The 18543-nt window shown below is 35.6% G+C and overlaps 1 protein-coding gene across 1 annotated transcript in view; it reads right to left on the reverse strand.

The window, feature by feature from the left end:
- The window catches only part of MTDH (metadherin), a 39878-nt gene that overhangs the window by 13224 nt on the left and 8111 nt on the right, over window positions 1–18543 (reverse strand). Inside the window, exons 3-11 of the mRNA XM_042786042.1 lie at window positions 15371–15452; window positions 14790–14969; window positions 13264–13332; window positions 10487–10738; window positions 8297–8383; window positions 6217–6315; window positions 3793–3917; window positions 3114–3233; window positions 637–756 (exon numbers count right to left, since the gene is read on the reverse strand). Coding sequence (XP_042641976.1) covers window positions 637–756; window positions 3114–3233; window positions 3793–3917; window positions 6217–6315; window positions 8297–8383; window positions 10487–10738; window positions 13264–13332; window positions 14790–14969; window positions 15371–15452 — 1134 coding nt within the window. The remainder of the gene's footprint in view (window positions 1–636; window positions 757–3113; window positions 3234–3792; window positions 3918–6216; window positions 6316–8296; window positions 8384–10486; window positions 10739–13263; window positions 13333–14789; window positions 14970–15370; window positions 15453–18543) is intronic.

Consider the following 18543-nt stretch of genomic DNA (forward strand, 5'->3'; position numbering starts at 1 on the left):
TTCTTCATGGAACACAAAACTAGTACGACTGGAAATATTAAATACTTCTTACAATGTAATGCTCGTAGGATAACAGTATCTAAAAAAGCTGCTAGTTGGAGAAAGATAAAAGAGAACTTGTACTCTCTAGAGTATTTGCTTCAACTGTGAGCTGAAGCGAACAGTCAATTTGTGAATTGTTTCAAATAAAAACTTTTTTTATTCAGTCATTAAGCTCAGCACCGCCATTAAAGACAAATTTAGATTCCATTTAAGGCAGAATATAGTAAGATAGTAACATTTCATTCTGTTGCAATGAAACAGTAAAATATGCTATTAGATTTGCATTCAGACCTACTAGTTCTAACGTTTCCAGATTTCAAAGTTCTAAACTATTGCTTTAATATTCAAACTAGAAATTAACATAACATTCATAAAAGTGACTACTTATTTAGAAGATACTGCTTTTCAGAGTAGATATCCATTTTAAAACTCGTAACTGACCTATATCTAAAATTCAAACTCTCAATCATATTCATAAATATACAGCTTGAAGCAGTATTCTTACTGCAACCTTCCCTACACAAATTCATGTTTCATTGGACTTCTAGCACTTCCAAATGAAGAAATGTAACAAACCCAGTTTTGTATCCCTACCTTAGCTGGTTCACTAGTACTTATGGTCTTCAGAGAAAAAGCTATTTCTTGCTGTGGTTGAACTTTTGAGGTATCCTCCTGAAATTCCTCTCCAGCTTCTCTATCCAGTTCTTCAGTGTCCTACAAAACAGGTGGGAGGGAAAAAAAAAGAGCCTGTTTGCAGAAAAGTTCTGACTCCTCTTCCCCGCACATCAGTTTTGTTGCCATAATCAGCTTCTATTAAGTAATAAAAATCTAAAAAATTAAAGCAGTGGGCTAATATTATGCTATGCTAACACTCAAGATTTAGAACCCAATAAAGCCCAGAAAGCAGTACTCTTCATGTAATTTACTAACAAAAACCCCAATCTCTGACTTGGCTGCTCTCAGTTCTGTTTCTTGTTACAAGTAAGATGTTTTTAAATGCAAGCTCTGCATATGAACCTGTACAGTTTTCTATCATATATTAAGTTTTAATAATATTTTTGCAACCCAGTTTAGTCTGCCATGATGCCGGTAAAACAAACTTCTCAGTACAGAAACTGAAAATATATCCAAAGTATCCAAGAATCTCAACCTTTACTCCTTAAACACTATAATGGTGGAAAGTTTTCATTTTACTTGAGGAATTAGAATAGTTACATTTGTTTATAGCAGAAGTATAACACAGATGTTAAATAGAAGAATCCGATGGCAGGGAACTGTAAATAGAACACAGGTTTCCAGTTTTAAGCTGGAAGTACCACTTGGAACATTGTTCCTTCACTTATCTCCCCTGGAAACTTGTGAAAATGCAGTCGCAGTCTAGGTCTGTTGATTCTTGACAGGAAAGAATATATATTGCCTGACATCTAGCTCTGAGGGTAGCTTCCACTGCCTTGACAAACACCGAAGTCAATGAATGTGAGTGTTAATACTTAAGTATAATCAATGAGAAAGGTCATGTTGTTCAAATTAAAGTGTTCCATTTTCAGAGGATAAATTTACAAATTTGATGTGAGTGAAGTAGGACCGGCAAGTTAAATTACTAAATTGCTATAACAAGGATAACTTATCTGTGATGTATTAGCAGTTCTGTCTGCTCCTATCAAGCAACACCTCCCAATTTTCCACAGAAATTTAATACAGAGAAATTCTCATCTTTAAACTGATGATTTAATAGACTGAGGGGTTGAAAGAAAAAGTAACAAAAATCAGAATGGTTTGCAACCAATGTGTAAATGAATCTATGTTAACATGGACAGTAGGATTCCATTTGACATATACAACCTAAAAGGCAGCTCAGAGGCAACAGGAAAAAAATAATTTCAGAACACACTCACGGGCCAATGTTAAGATCCCTGCAAGACATGCTCAAATATCTGTTAACCATAACTTGTGAACCTTGACTTACACTTGGTCATTGCAGATACCAGAACATGACAGATCTCAGTTAAAAAAAAGCTGCAGTCCTAGTACCCGGTTTGAATTTGCCTTAAAAGAAACACTGCAAATTGATAAAAGCTTCCACCTCCACACAGACAACTCTGAAAGAATTCTATGTAATAGGAATTGAATCTTTTAAAATTGTTTAATAAAATCTCAGACTGAAAACATGATAATCATAAAAAGCAAATCCAAAGCAAGATTGACTGAAGCAATGCTTTCCCCCTCTCTTCAATTCACCTAGTCCGATTCAACTGAGCATTTAACATTTTGTAAAGAATGTAAATTATGAATGGCTGTCACTACAAGCAGAAGCAGGATGTATTCTGAGCATGAGCTATTAAAAGCTTTTTCCTATTAGGAAATTACTTGTTTTCATCTATTCAAACATGATTCAATTGCCAAGTGAAGTGCAATCTGCTTTAGCTATTTTTACAACAAATCTGTTTCGTTGTAATTCTTCTAAAGCTATTTGAGTAACTCCAACCATCCCTAGTTTGCAAATACTATCTATTTAATTCAAATCTGACTCTCAGAGTAGCTCCACCTACTGAGATCGAGGCATAGATACTTACCACTTCACAAAAATGGAGCTGTGACAGAAAACCATTATATTCTCATAGAATTGTACTTTAAGACAGGCTAAGAGAAAACTTCAGTTTCTCTCCTTCTCCTAGCTATGTCCACCAAGGCAGCTGTCTTTCAGTGGACAGGAGAAGGCTTCCTATGCAGAGGAAATTTCCTCCTGGAAGCAGCCCTACAGTACAGAACCCTGATTTGATAGAAAATAAATAACTCAGGACAAATACTTTACACATTTCATGCTTTCCATGAATCCAGCAAAACTACATTGTATTCAGAAGTCAAACATGGAATAATTCAAATTAAAGAAAATACTAGTAAAAGAAGGATTACTTTAACAGCTGAAAACCAATGGTAGACAACCCAATACCATAAGGAAATTGATTTCCTCAAAATAATTTTTGCTTAAGACACTAATATACAAAAATAGAGGCGATTTTGTGAATTCCTCACAATTGCTTTTCAAGCTATCCAGATTTTGTTCCACTTACCTGTGCAGGAGAGTTAGCTTCTTCACCCTGCTTCTTCTTTTTCTTCTTCTTTTTCTTGGATTTGCCACTTGTAGAACTCTGAAGAACTGGCTCTGCTTTCTCTCTTTCATTATCTGAAGCCTTCATACAGGAGTAAAAGATATTTAGCATTTAAAATTACAAGGAAACATGCCTTCTACAGACTAAACACAAGTTAATAGCTATAAGGAATTTAATTGCATATAAAAGTATAAATAAACATCATCTTATCTGTTCCATTCATTTTACAAAACCACATTTTTTACAGGCTATCTGGTAATATAGGTATGGGAGTTTGGAATTAAAAGGGCAACAGAGAACCATGTACTAGTGGCATGAAGATGCTGTTTTTTGTATAGATAATTAAACATTGTTAAGAAGTTATTTATGAAAACAGATCTAAATCCTCTAAGTCTACAATGATAAGGTAATCCTTGTATTATGATGAGACAGTAAGATTTAACATGGAGCTAAGTGGCTTCTTTCTCAATAACAACAATCAGCATTTTCCTTCTCTGTGTACACATTAAACACAATTGTGCTACTCTTATCAGTGTAAAAGAGATGAGAGATTACCTTTATCATCACCCTTAAGTTACTTTAAGAAATGGCACTGTTAAGGGCAAAGTCTTGGAGCTAAGGAGGAAATATCACCTTTTACCTTCTGAACATCAGATATCTCTTCAGGTTGAGGAACAGAAGTAACTTTTTCTTCATCTACCCAGTTTCCCCACTCCTCTGCTGGTGCATTCCAATCAGAGCTGGGATCAGCTGAAGAAAGTCCATCTACAAAGATTAAAAAGATTTTCAGGAATTTCTCTACTCCACAGGTGCTCTTTGACAGTTTGAAAAAAAAATGTAACATCTATGCATAGAAGCACTTCTTGATATCAAGATACAAATATTAATTTCCTGTATTTCTGAAAAAAAATGTAAAGATTTTAATAATAGGTGGAAGGGTTCTGTAAGTAATGCGTAGGATTTGGTTATTTTACAGAGCAATCAGATTGTAAACTAGTCACAGCAGTAGCTAGCTAGATCCAATTGTTTTGAGATACTTTTCTAAACTATGTGAAGAGGAACAAATTTAAGAGTTGCTCTCTATTTTAAACCTTCTTCCTAGTTTGTGAAAAAATTAAGATGAGCTGTAACATGATCAATCTTATCTTAGGAAGAGTCCTTTACAAGTGATATATCTGAAAGTGTAAATCTTACTCAGCCAAAAGTCATCTTGCAACACCAACATTTTTGAATAACCTTATCTTTTCTAAGACTTTAAGACCCTACTCCATTTTGCTATTGTTCATTTATGATGGCACATATTTATGTTGTCACACAGAAATGACACATTTAAAGGGTCAGTTATATAAAAATTAAAAATATCTGAAAGGAAGAACTAAGCCTTAGACTGACTGTTTAGTAGAAAGTTACAGCAAACTAATTTTAAAACAGAACACCTTGTAAAAGATCATCTTTCATTTCACATTTATATTAACATCACAAATATTTCCTACCCTCAGTCTATGCCAAATTGAAGAAGTGGCAAACTTGATCTATCAACTACAGTGGTATTCAGTTTAAACATTTGAAGATTAAGTCAAAATGAAAAGCAGTAATAAACCCAATTAAATATACTGGCAAACATTATGAAACCAAAAATACACTAAGAGATTTTAAAATTACTTATAACACTTTTCCACCTCTTGCTTTCATATAAAAATATTACCTCAATTACACTTACTATGGACACTATTATTTACTGATTTGAAAAAACAATTACTGCCCAACATAACAATTTATCTACTGCCCTCTCACTAGTTGTTTAAAGAAAAAATCCATTCATTTTTATTAATAAAAATTAGCAGTATTTGTATATAGTTAAATTTTCTCGTCCTGAACCTGATAAAGCAGTAAGATGCATCTGTGTATCACACTGACCTAAACTTCCATTATTTCCCCACTTCTAGTAGTGTACGCTTCAATTAGTTGATATCTATGACCGAATTACTCTATTAACAGAACCTACAGCCATAAGCACACTCTATGCTCAGAAGCGTGAATAAATTACGCTTTTGATAATATGTAAGACTGAGTACTTTCAAATGATTAATTGAAATGTGCTTCCCGTATCTTTTTATCTGGTTTAAGGATAAGTTTCAAAATGATCTGGTATCAGAGCAGTCATGCCAAAACTGGTAGAATCAAGGACTGCACCAATCCATTCTACTTTTGCAATCATTAAACAAGAAGTTGTTCTTAGGGAAAAGATTAATAAACAAGGCAGCTTTTCTGATCAACGTTTTGACCAATTTTTCAGGTCAATGACTTAATGAGAGGCTCTGAACTGTTTTTCTTAAAGCATTCTTGGATCTGACTGAATAAAGCTATCAATTTCAAGGCAGTTCAAAAAGGGAATTTAAGGCTGAAAGCTTTTTTCACAGGTACAGTTTCACTAGTAAGTATTTAAGAATGGCTGTAACTTTATCATACTACAGCCCTGCTTAGGGAGAGACTGGGGTAAGAACTATACCAATATTTTAAAATTGGCAGGGAGGGGAAAGGGGAGAGTAAACACCAATTTTACTACAACTCTCAAGTTAATTTCAGTGATTTCTATCCGCATATGCTTCCTATACACGAGAACTTCCTAATGTTTGCTAAATGAGAAAGCAGGACAGACTAAATACAAGAGTCTTATGTCACATTAAGTCTTCACTAAGGTACAAATATGTAAAAGCAAACTGACTCAAATACAATCTGCTAAATATGTCTTTCACAGACTTGCAATATACTTTTCTCATCATTTGTAATAAGCCAGAACTACCTTAAAATGCATGAGCTCTCTTTCACTTCTGAGTTTCAATAGCCAAATATTTTCTTAAAAATTAACCATTTTATTATCATTTGTCAAAATGCTACTTCCTGCTTTCTTCAAACTGTCAATTTGCTTTACAGAAGTGAAACATTCCAGGTTTCTCTTCAGATGCTCACAACTGGCTAATACAAGTAGCTAATATAAGTAATTACACTTTAGATTAACAGTAATTAACAAAATTTTGTTAATTAACATTTTAGAGGAACATACTTAACCCAGACCACTCGTCATCAACAGGGGGTTGAGCATGACTTAAATCCCACTGAAAATCAGAAGTACCAGCCTGAGAAACTGTCTCACTGTTGGATCCTGAAATGGAATAAATAAAATTGTACTTGTAAGTTAACCAGCTTTCTGAGTTTTCTTGGGTAAAGAAATTCCAATTGGAGTAAGAAAGGAAGACTGAAGGCTCAAATAAAAAAGGCTGGACAGGACAGGAAAACTACAAGGCTCTTGAAAATTAGATATATTCAGAAAACAAGGCAACTGAAGAAGGCAGACAAAATTAAGTCAGGGAAAGAATATGGAGAAAAAGAGGTAAGAAGGGTGATTAACAGCAGCCTATAAGGCTTACAGCAGTCTCTTCAAACTAAGAAATACAATGAAATTTTATGGGTAGGTAAAATTATTATCCCATATTAGTAAGAACTCTTACAGGGAGAAGCTTAAAAGAAAAGAGTACTAGAATGAAACCTCATCAATTACATTGCAGATATAGAAATCAAATTATTGACTACTAAGAATCCAATTCTCATTTCAAGTAAAAGATTTCAGGAACATAAAAGCAGCATGACAAACAACATTAAGGGCAATACCAGACATGATAACAAAGTGTCAAACATCTAACAATTATTTTAAGAAAAATAAGGCATCAGCAAACAGAAACCATTTTATAAAAAAATAAAACAAAAAAACCTTAATTGTGAGTCTGAAAGAAATAAATATGTTACTTTATGATGAGACTTACTTTTGAAATTAAGTTTAAATAGGATCATAGCTACCTGAGTGTCTCTATTTTATAAACACCTCTGCAAACAATACCTCAGAGGACAGGAACCTTGACACCTTCTAATTTTTTGCTAGCCAGTCACAAGTAAGAAGCAAATATTTATTCAAGCAGTTGCTTTGCATTACAACATTGTTGGCTAAGATGCATCAAAGAAGATGAATATATTTCACTGTCTTCACACTTCTCTTTCAATTAAAGTTAGAATGGTGGTATTGCAGATGAATCTCAGATCAGTCTGTCATCTCACTTTATTAACTGAACTTTCTGAAGTTTTAGCCTAGAGACTGAACTTGGCTCCCTGGGAAATGTTAAAATGTTATTAAAACTCTCTGTACATTTAAGACATTGCTGCTGCTTCTTCAAGACAAGGTTTCAGTAAGTTTTTATTAAGTGACTGTTCTTTGGAAAGTCTGGTAAATTAGACCTTGGCACTTATAACTTCCTTGTTATCCTGGCTCAGACGTGCACAGAGAACGAAGCACTTCTGAGCTGTAGGACGCCAAGCTTGAGTTCCACAGTTAAAACACTGTAAACTAAAATTCAAGTAAACACAGCCTAAGTGCATAAGTGCTTGGCCAGCTATTTCCTAAAAGAAAATAGCCATGCCAAGCTCATTAGATAACTGGAGTAAGCAAACAAGAGCAGAAAACTTGACATGATCCCTTTACTGTATAATAAACCACAACAGCACTTATGTCAGTAGTTTATCACACAAGATTTGTTATGAAGCCCGGTTTGTACTCTATAGCAATTTCACCTTTCAAAACAAGAAAATCCAAGAGCTCAGCTTTCACACCCATCATACGGAGAAAAGACTCAAGACTTCAAATCCTGCCTGTGAACATATTTCGAAAGTAGTGCTTCAGTTCCTTGGAGGGGAAAAACCCAACCATCAAATAACAAATCTCGCAGAAGATCAGGGTAAACAGACTTTCCTAGAAAGCAACATTCATTCAGATCTCCAACTTAAGACACAGCAACAGTGGGCAATCTCTTATGCCCATTATTTAGACTCCACACACAAAAAGTAAAGCTAAGTAAAAAATACCACCTTCTTATTGATCTAGCTTTTGATTATCAGTTTAAAAGTTATTTTATTGTATAATTTCAACATAACAAAAAGTTTCCTAAGGCTTTCATAAAACGTATATTTTACCTGTTTCCAGTTACCAGTACTATTTTCAAAGAACAATGAGAAAGATGCATATTAATAACACTTGGAAAATTCTATTTCCATCTGGTAGAACAGAGTGGAAAAAATCTTTGGAAGGGCATACATACCAGAAACTCCAGGAGTTAATCCAAATGAAGAAAAAGAAGTAGAATTCTGTTCAGAGGTATTAATCCTTGCATCCACATTCCAAGCAGCTGTGGGGGAAGGAGGGGAAAAAAGGGGAAAAAAAACAAAACGAACTTCACACTGCTGGCAATGTTGAAAAAGTTAGCTATTGAATTATGAATAGGGTCAGAAAAACAGTGGGCATTCCAGCCATGTCAACATTTCACACAACTGAAAGCATTATTTTGCTTATTACATCAGACAATCAGTGCTGATAGAGATGTGGACTGTATGAATACTCAGCTTGAAACAATTTTAAAATTTTCTAAGATCTTCCATCTACAGCCTTTTGTAACTATACGCTCACAGAGGAAGAGTAAAGTGTGTTTTGAGCCCCATACTATTATTCTTCCCATTACTGCAATCATCTAAGTTATTGAAAAGCATATTTATTAAGTCTGTCAATAAAACCTAGCTTGGAGCAAATTGTATATGTGTTAAAAAACAGAACTGAGTTCAGAACAGTTTCTGACAAATAGGAGCTATTGCTTAAAAATTAAGATATACTTGACTATTAAGTTTAAGGTAGAAAATAAGAAGAAATAATCAGTGGCACTAATGTGTCAAAAAAACATCTGGTTAGAATGTGATTCTAAATAAAAACTACTAGTAGCTTTTATTTATAATTACATTTATTTAATTGTAGGGGGAGTGGAGACACTCAAAACTGGACAGAGTATTCCAGATGTGGTCCAAGTAGTAGATAATCATTATCTCCAATCTACTGACACCTGTTAATCCAGCCCAGAATACTGTTGGTGTCTTTTGCTGCCGGTGCCTATGGATGGTTCCTGTCCAGCTTGGTGTCCACCAGGACCCCACATCCACAGAACGGCTCTCCAGTCAGTCCCCAGCCAGGGATGCTTCCTACCCACACACAGTACTTCAAATTTGTCCTTGCTGAACTTCCTTAGGTTTCTGTTGACCCATTCTTCCAGTTGGTTTAGGTCCCTCTGGATGGTACCCCTGATCTGGACTGTATCAACTAGTTCCCACCTCCCCACTGAAGTTTGGTGTAATCTGGGAATACGATGTGAACAACACACTGTTGCCTCCTCTAGGTCATTTATAAATATGATAAACAGGGCAGCTCTAAGTACAGAGCCCTGTGATATCCTCCTTGTTACCAGCCTCCAGGTAGAGTATGAATCACTAACCACTACCTTTGTGTCTGACCAGTTTTTCCAACCATCCTAACTTGGATCTAATAATGCTGTGAAAGACAGTGTTGAAAGCGTTACTGAAGTCATCATAAAACACATCCACTGCTCTCACCTCACCCACAAAACTAGCCATTTTAGCAGAAGCGAATCAGCCTGGTCAGGCATGATGTATTCTTGGTAACAAAAACAACAAGCTGGTCACAGTCACTAAGAACTACCTTATTAGAATGCACAGCAGAATACAGCTAACTGGAATATGAAAAAAGTTCTTTGCCTCTACTTGGCAATAGTAAAGCTTCCAGTGGTATAGCAGGTCCAGCCTCAGGAACCACATTTCTAGATACGCAAGACAAATAGAATAGGTCTAGATGAAAGCAAGGTTGCTGTTGACTATGAAGGATCACTGCTTCCCAGAAGAAACTAGGCTCGCAGACTGAACAGTGGGAAGGACCATATTACAGCATCTACTAACAAACTGAAGACTGTTGACCAGAGAGAAATGAAGAATTCTCTTCTCCATTATTATCATGGACAGTACAAGTGATGAAGGTACAAAATTGTACCTGAGAAGACTAAAACCAATTTCTAGTGAGAAAAACAGTGCAACACTAAGTGTTAGGTGAGCTAAACAATAGACTTGTGACCTGGGTTTTAAGACATTCATTAAAAAAATAAGTTAAACTTCACTTTCAGAATTTTAGGAAAGTGATATAAAAAATTTGATTCCTTTACAGAAATAATTTTATTGCAGATAAACTCAAAAAAAACACAGTTAAACTGTAAACAGAAACATATATGCTAAGCTATCAGAACTTACAGTAAACAAACTGCTTAGTTCAAATTTCACTAAACCACTCCAAGATTTTTTTTTATATATATAAACATAAGGCTATTTAAGAGATTCACTACTGAAAAATATACTTATGTAAAAATGCTTAAGTGAAACAAGTTTTCTTTGGAATAGCTTACCAATAGGAGTGAATAAAGAACGCTCTTTCCAGGGTCTTCCCACCAGGGTTACACCCCAGTCCTTTCCATTTCCATTAGCATCTCCAGTGTCCTGGCCCCAAGCCGATGTTTCAGTCTTCCTTTTCCCAGCTGCAGCTGAAGGAACAGACGTCCATTTCTCCTCCCCTACACCAATCTGTGAGGAGATTTTTACAGACTTCTCATTCCAGCTTCCTCCATTTACTGTATGGCTTTCACTCAATCCTGGAGAAACTTAAATACAAGCATAATGAAAACATTAAAGTAAGAACTGGATGAAGAATTAAAATATTACTGATGTGCACTTACACTTAACAATAAAAAAAGAAAGTATAAATGAACAGCAGCTTTGCCACACCGGTGTCATACAGAAGGGCTACTCCTCTGTCTCAGCTGATTTTCCAGTCCAGAGGATGTGCACCATCTGTCTACTAACTTGAGTGAGGAAAAGACAGCACCAAACAGCACTCTCCTTCCTGCATCCCTTTGTTTATAGAGCTGCTACCTTGGTGAACTAGTGCCTCTAGATTAAGAAAAAAGGGGGCGAGGGTGCTTCAACACTGCCAGGTAATTTCTCTCACAGAGTATGGTGGAGTTGTGGAAAACCCTGTTCACTAAATGGAGAATAATTTCCCTTTCATAACTGCATACAACAGTTCTCTAAGCAGGAAGTAGAAGAAATGAACAAGGACTAGAAAATGCTTCCCAAACACTACACAGGATTTACAAAGAGCATAAATATTGTATTGACCTTCGTGTCCATCAAGGTTAGAGAAAAAAAATCATGGTAACACTCTCAAAATAATTTACAAGCAATATATTTTACGTTACACTAAGGTAAAAGACCACAAGACTGCATATCCTGATGAGAAATTATTAGCTATAGAGAGCTTAATGTATACTTTGAGAGAAGTCAGTAGTACACTGACATAATGATCATTATAAAACTTTTATTTTTTTTTTTTTCATTTCTGTCTCTATAAAACAAAGCCTAATGGTCACCTGGTGCACCCAGCCTTACCTCCTATATATCACAAAACCTTCTCAAAGGGCTCTGTATATCAAATCCTTTCTCTTTTTTTCTATATGCAGTGTAAACAACAGAAAAACTGCTGCTTTACAAACAATTATGAAATATCTGTATATTGCAAGAGTGACACTTAAATAGTCAGCCAAAACCTGATGCAGAAGTCAGTCAATATCATATGCCAAAAAAACCTACAAACCAAGTATTTTATTCCTCAAACTCACAGCTCAGGCAGCATGAACATGACACATTCAAGGTGACCTCACTGGCAAATAATTGATTATGTAAGATATGCCTAGATTTTCTCATACAAATCACTGCCAAACACACACATCTGTAATGCCACCATTGGCACACCTGAAAACACTGCCCTTTCTCCACAGCACTAACATTGTTCCCATCAGTCAACATCCTCTAAGGGTAATACAACATATCTTAGGGGAAGGCAACAACAAAAATAGTAAAGAAGCAGAAAATAACTGTAGTTGGTAGAAAAACTCTTTTGCAACTTTGCAAAAAAGACATCTGAAGTCCTGAAGAAGGAGTTTGATTATTCTGTCTATCATAATACTCTCCTGTCACAAACATTTACCCTGTATATGACCAGCAAGTTTTCAGAGAAACACAGAAAACTTAAGATTGGAAGGGATCTCTGAAGTCACCTAGTTCCATCTTCTGCTCAAAGCACAGCTAACTTCAAAATTAGAGCACATTATTAAAGTTCTGGAAATCATAAAGGCTGATATTTCAGAGCATCTCGGCAATCTTACAAAGAGCTTTTTTCCTCATGGCCAGTCAAAATTTCCCTTACTGAAACTTGATTATTGCCTCCTGTTCTCTCATTATGCATTTCTGAAGAATATAGCTCCTTCCTTCTGTGCTATAGTCCTGGAAGTTTGCATGTAAAGCAAAGCTCTCAAAAACCCACAGGAAGTGATTCACTTTCTAGATCTGGGTGCTTTTAATTACTCATTTGTCAACTTGCTGAATTTCACTAACTACTTTTCATTAAAGCAACACCACTAATGTTGGCTATGAGTAAAACCCAACCATCTTGATTTCATTATGCAAAATTAATTCACTTCAAGTATTACTACAGCATTCGCTCTTATTAGAAAATTGTTAAGATTCACTAGTTGATCAGTCTAAAAATAACCAAGTATTTTAACAACTACATGTATGACAATGTCATGTATATTTATTTATAAACATACATTTTATATTTAAGTACTCTCAAAATGAATGTATTTAAAGTATGCCTCTAAGGAGTATGTAAAGAACCGAGTAACTCATGAGTATACAATCTGAAAGTTTTCAATAATCAGAACTGGTATCTTTGAACTCTTTGCAGTTATCTATATTAAGTTTTTCTTTGAGCATATAGTCAATTCATTAACAAAAAAAAAAGTGAGCAAGTTTGAAAAGCTAGCATAAAGAATTAAGTGGAGCTTGAGAATAAGCTTTACAGTTCTGTATTTCACAATTTGTATAACAGGTAATCTCTCTGAAAACTCTAAATACTGAATTCTTTCTACAACTAATAGAGACTCTTTGCAACCTGTTCAGAAGCAACTGCAACTCAGAAGTATAACGTTTGCATAGATGAAAAAGCCAGCTGCATAATAAAGTTACAGAACAGTAACTGCACAAAATCCTGCATTGACAATTTGTTTTCACTTCCGTAAAACACTTTTCTAGTTACTTAGGATGTCAAATAATGAAAGCCTTTTACCTTGTGGAATTGATGACTCCCCCTTTGCAGGTTTAGAGCTGCTAACTTGTGCATTCAGAAGTGCATCACCTGATTAAGAAGCAAGAGGAAACAGAGCTAGAGTAAGTTTTTTCAAATAGCAATACCTGTAAAAATCTTCTAAAAGAGTATCCATTACTGATATTCTAAGGGAAAAAAATAATAAAAGTAAATTAAGACATTTTCATAAAACTTAGGAATGCTCTGTTTTTTATTTTTTGTGTTTATTTTGCAGGCAGAGTAGAATCCAAAACTGATTTAGGGCCTACAAACCAAGTAACCGTAGGTTTCAAATAATTCTATCTAGTTTCCCCAAGAATGGAAAGCAGAAATCTAAACCAGAGGCTGTTATTTTCAAGCAAAGGGCAGCTCTAAGAATTTCAGAAATATATAGCTATTTCTAACTTCTACCTTATCATGAAAACACTAGATACAGCTGAATTCTCTTCAGATTAGTCTGGTACAGGATGATACATAAGAACATAATATGCATAAAAGACTCTGGCTAGAAGTGTCATGGCTAACCACAGAGTATGTGGACATCTGGAATTACAAATTTTTGAAGCTGTTTGTGTGTAAATGGACAGAAAAATAAAACAGGATACAAGTGATCTAATCCTCATGGACAAGAATCATGCGCTCGGTCAAGATGCAAACAAGTGTCAATAAAAACACCAAGTAAGGCAAGTAATTTTCAACAAATTGTTACAAGGTACCCTATGGTTGCTAGGCTCAGTCTTTTTGTCACTTTGCTAGAACATCAAGTTTTATCTAATTAAAGCACCTATCAGTACCTTAGAAGTATGTTAGAAAGCTAAACTGTTTGTGCCTTCAGATTCTTTTAGCTTAAATAATTTCTCAGTTGCAGCCAAATATGAATTCCTGTGCCTACACACAGTTTAAACCAGCCCATGCAACTTTTTTCTGAAACAGCAGCAGGCATAGAAGCTAAAGCCTGCATTTCTTTATTGAATCCTTAGCTATAATATTTAATTACTAAGCCTCAGCCATATGTGCCCCACCATTATGAACAACTTTTGTACAGGTACTACTAAATCTATGTTGAAAAACAAATGTCTGCATGTTAAGCAGTGAATGATCTGTAAAGAGAACTCATGGGCATAACCTTCCCACAAGGAAGCGTTCAAGTTACGGAGCTGGTGCTGCCTGCAGCAGCACTGAGGGTGTCTTTGAAGTTTCCAGAAACATAAAGGGCAGAGTCAGCAGAACACAAGTGAAGGAATGGGGACATACACCTGCGCAGCTACTGATAGAACACCAGTGTGGAGGCCAGTGTCTCAGCCACTAACTCTGTCCTGAGCTTCCCCAAAAGCATGTCTCAAAAAAAGGGGGAGTTCTACACAATGAAAAGTACCTTTATGGAGCTTGAAATAACTTCCTCAAGTTACACCTCCAAATATACCTATCATACATCCAAAACAGAGTTACTATTTAAGCATTCAAGCTGTGTTTCTAGAACACGTTCACAGACCTATTGACCACCATACCTTTATTTTTTCTGAGACCAACTGGAAGTGATGGTGTAGGCATCAGTTGTTCAATGGATACAGTAACTGTATTTTCCACCCCTTGGAGATTTGATTCTCCTGAACCACCATCAGTTAGCACCTTGTCTCGCTTACGCTGCTGTCTCTTCTCTCTGTTACTGATTTTTGTTTCCCAGGTTCCTAAAACATCCCCCAAATGAAAACATCATTAAATAAGTCAGAAAGCAAAAATGAAAGAGTTTTAGCTTGTTTCATATCAATATTAAGTCACAATACAGGTTCAGTTTAAAAATCACAGACAGGGCAGTCGACTTCAACGTTAGTTTAAAAACATGAACAACTGGCCAAAGGTACGTTTTTCTGGATGCAACACGATAATACATAGCTTCGCAGAGCAAAACATGAACAACATGAGGGCTTTATTAGTGATGACTTTTCTCAATTTTTGTAAGTTTAACTTCAAAAAGATCAGTTGAAGTTATTAAATACCATTGTTCCAAAGAGCAGATTTCCAGATATAATATGTCTAATTCCAGATAAAATATGTCTAATTCCATTTTTTGTGTGTTTGTGTTCAGTACCTTCATCAGCTTCCTTTCCATCTAGACGTGACACATCCTGAACCATTTTAGCATCTCCCTTTGATTTCTTTTTTTTCTTTGACTGGAAAAAAATAAAACATTATCTTAATGATTACTTAGTGATCACTTGTTACAGTGATTTAGAATTCCCCCTCACCGAAATACAGGAGTAAATTTGAAACAGATTTTCCTGAACAACCCTCTGTATGGCCAGTCCCTTGAAAGGAGTACTAAACAATATTAATTGCTAAACGCAAGTCCTTCATGTTACTTAAATAGTCTTATGCAGGACAAATGACAGGTGCGGGGAACAATCACTTATGCTACAGAGCTCAAAGCCTGGTGGAAGAAGCTATGCTGATGGCATCGCAGTCAGAGGAGTAATGAGCTGTTTGACACGCAGATGTCACTCTGGAAGAATTTGTTTCTTGCAGAAGCAAGTATAAAGTTGTACGTGAAGACACAAACAATGCCACTGACTCCTTTAAAGAAAGTGTGTAAGAGAGTTCCAGCTTGGCAAATGATTTCAAAACAGGAACTGTGATTAGAGTCCATACAATAGCCGTACACTTTTTTTTTTCCCCCCAAGGTTTCAACAGTTATGACTTCTTAACTATAAAAGCAGAGACAAAGAAGAACAAAGATGACTACTACTGCAAGCAGTTTTGGTGCAACAGGTAGCAACAAAGTGTTAAAAAGGTAATATTGAGGAAAAAAGATGAAAAATGACCCAAGATATTGGGAGAGAGTATATTGCAGAAAGCCTTGGAGTTTAATCTTTTGATAAGCTAAAGTGATGGCAAGTGATGACTTGACTACCTTCTTAGAAAGAAAATACAGTACTGAAAAGCTTTTCAATCTAGTGAGGCAAGGTGTAAGAACTACCAGATAAGCCTGAATGAAAAACATATACTTTTTAAAGAAAGATGGTTATCCACTCAAATGCTGTAAGAAGAGCTATTCACTGACTCACAGACTCTGTAATATTTGAATAAGGATATTCTAAGACTGCTGGATGTCTTTCTGGAATGCATGCTTCTCCCAGAGTAAGACCAGTAATTGCCAGCTTTATACCCAAGTTCAAACTATATGATTTTCTAGTCTTAGATGTCCAAGAAGGGTATGACAAACTCTCTAGAATTCAGAATTGGTAACACCTAAATTATCACCAGTCGCAGCTGATATCCTGTGGGCCCACAATAGCATGCAGTTCACATGCTTTTGAGTTAACATGCCCCAGAAGTATAATGTAGCCTCATAGGTACTGAAAGCAATATAGCTTGTTAGTGCAGCACCAGAGAGAATAAAAATTCCACTGCTTATAAGCAATGCTGCATCAACACATCTACAGCACTTAGGGAACTGACCCGAACAGTTAACTCATGGTTTACTGCATTAGGGGACCCACAATACAGATGCACCCAAACTGAATTATCTTATTTGCTCAGTAGACTGCCTTTAACCACATACCAGCTACCTAACTTCTGAAAAGTCTCCAAAAGAGAAGGGCCAGTTTCAAAAGCTACCTGAGAAGAAATGGGTCTAAGAATATGAACAAGGCAAATTATTTGCCAAAGCACTCTCTAAGGAAAAAATTAAAAAGGAAAAAAACCCAAACAAACAAACAAACAAAACAAAACCACAACAGCATGAAAAGCAGCTACAAATTGCTTTTTGGAGCTCAAGCAAATGAAAGATTATTATGTTTGTACCTACATCTCCTATTTTCAGCTACATTGAGAATAGAAGATGAGGTCTTAGAATCTCCCACCCACGAAGCTATAACTAACCAACTGTCCTCTGGCACTATGAGAACACCTGAAATGACTTCAGAAGTCTCCCAGACAGCAGTTTAAGTTGACTGCTCCTCCAAGTTAAAACTCCAGTTCCTTAAATAACTAGCTCCTACAGAGGTATCAATATCAAATTTTACACTTATCATGAAAACACCAAAGCCTAACACTTTTAAAAATATGTTTGTTACTAACAAACACTGTTTTTAAAAAGATCAAGAATTCAAATATTGAAAATATAATTACTTTCCTAACCTGAGTTACTAGAACCTGACCTGAGAAACCAGAACCATAATTAGTTATGCAATTTACTCACCACCTGCTAAACTTAGTGCTGTAACAGTCATGATCTCAGTAACAAATTGACTGAAACAGTAAGAGGCATTAAAGGTTATTGAGCAAGCTAGCTGGTCATTTTGCAGAAGCCTATTCATTCAAAGTGTCACCTTCTGCACCATCGAAAACTGTCAGTGTTGGCTCTGCCATCAGCTAAAGAACACAAGGATCTCAGCAGGCCTGCCAAAATTTTAAGTCTTTAGGATGCAATATTCCTCATGCAAGAATAATAGAAAAAAGCGCCTTTTTTCTTCATCCCTAATGGTCTGTTTATTTCTAATATTCATGACAATATTGCAAACAGAATGGGCAATGAAGTTTTAACATCCCACAGTCTCATCCACAGAGTCACTTCTTAGATGCAGTCCCTTATTCTAAAAACTAAAAAACCAACTGTACTGTACAAGTTGCTAAAATAGAAAAAATGGAAGCGACTATTCAAAGTATTGAGAATTGTAAACCCAATGAACAGCCACAATCCAGACATTACCCAAGGCAGAACAAGAGGATACAACTTAAATGAATATCCTGAAAAAATACTCATTAAATTCACAACCCTGAAGCAGCTAAGAAATACAGAAACACAAAGGGAGTGTGATTTTAACTGAAAGCATATATTCAGGCACAAAAAAAAATATCATACCCTTCAGGTCACAGTTTATGTATTTATTTCATATATCTACACACATGCAAACACTACTTAAATCCCACCCATTGACTTATATAACCCATCTGAAGCTATACAAAGATACATACACAGGACCCCTGAAGCCTTCTTAGCAGGTTTATAATGTTACAAATGTAACAGATGCCTGTAAAGTTACCTGTAGTTTAAATAAAGTTGTTGGGTATGTTTTTAATTGAAGGGTAACAACAACTCTTTAGGCAATCATGCTTTGTCCAGGATTCCCCAAAGTGATATGAAAACACAATTAGTTGAATAAGCATTCATACCACATAGTGGTACTGATTTCCTGGAGCTGCAGCTTCGACTAAACATTTCAAAATTCAGATTACTACATTTGCAATTTTAAGGTAAAGCTT

Source organism: Tyto alba, unplaced genomic scaffold (genome assembly GCF_018691265.1).
Source record: "Tyto alba isolate M040663 unplaced genomic scaffold, T.alba_DEE_v4.0 Super-Scaffold_9, whole genome shotgun sequence".
Taxonomy (NCBI): domain Eukaryota; kingdom Metazoa; phylum Chordata; class Aves; order Strigiformes; family Tytonidae; genus Tyto; species Tyto alba.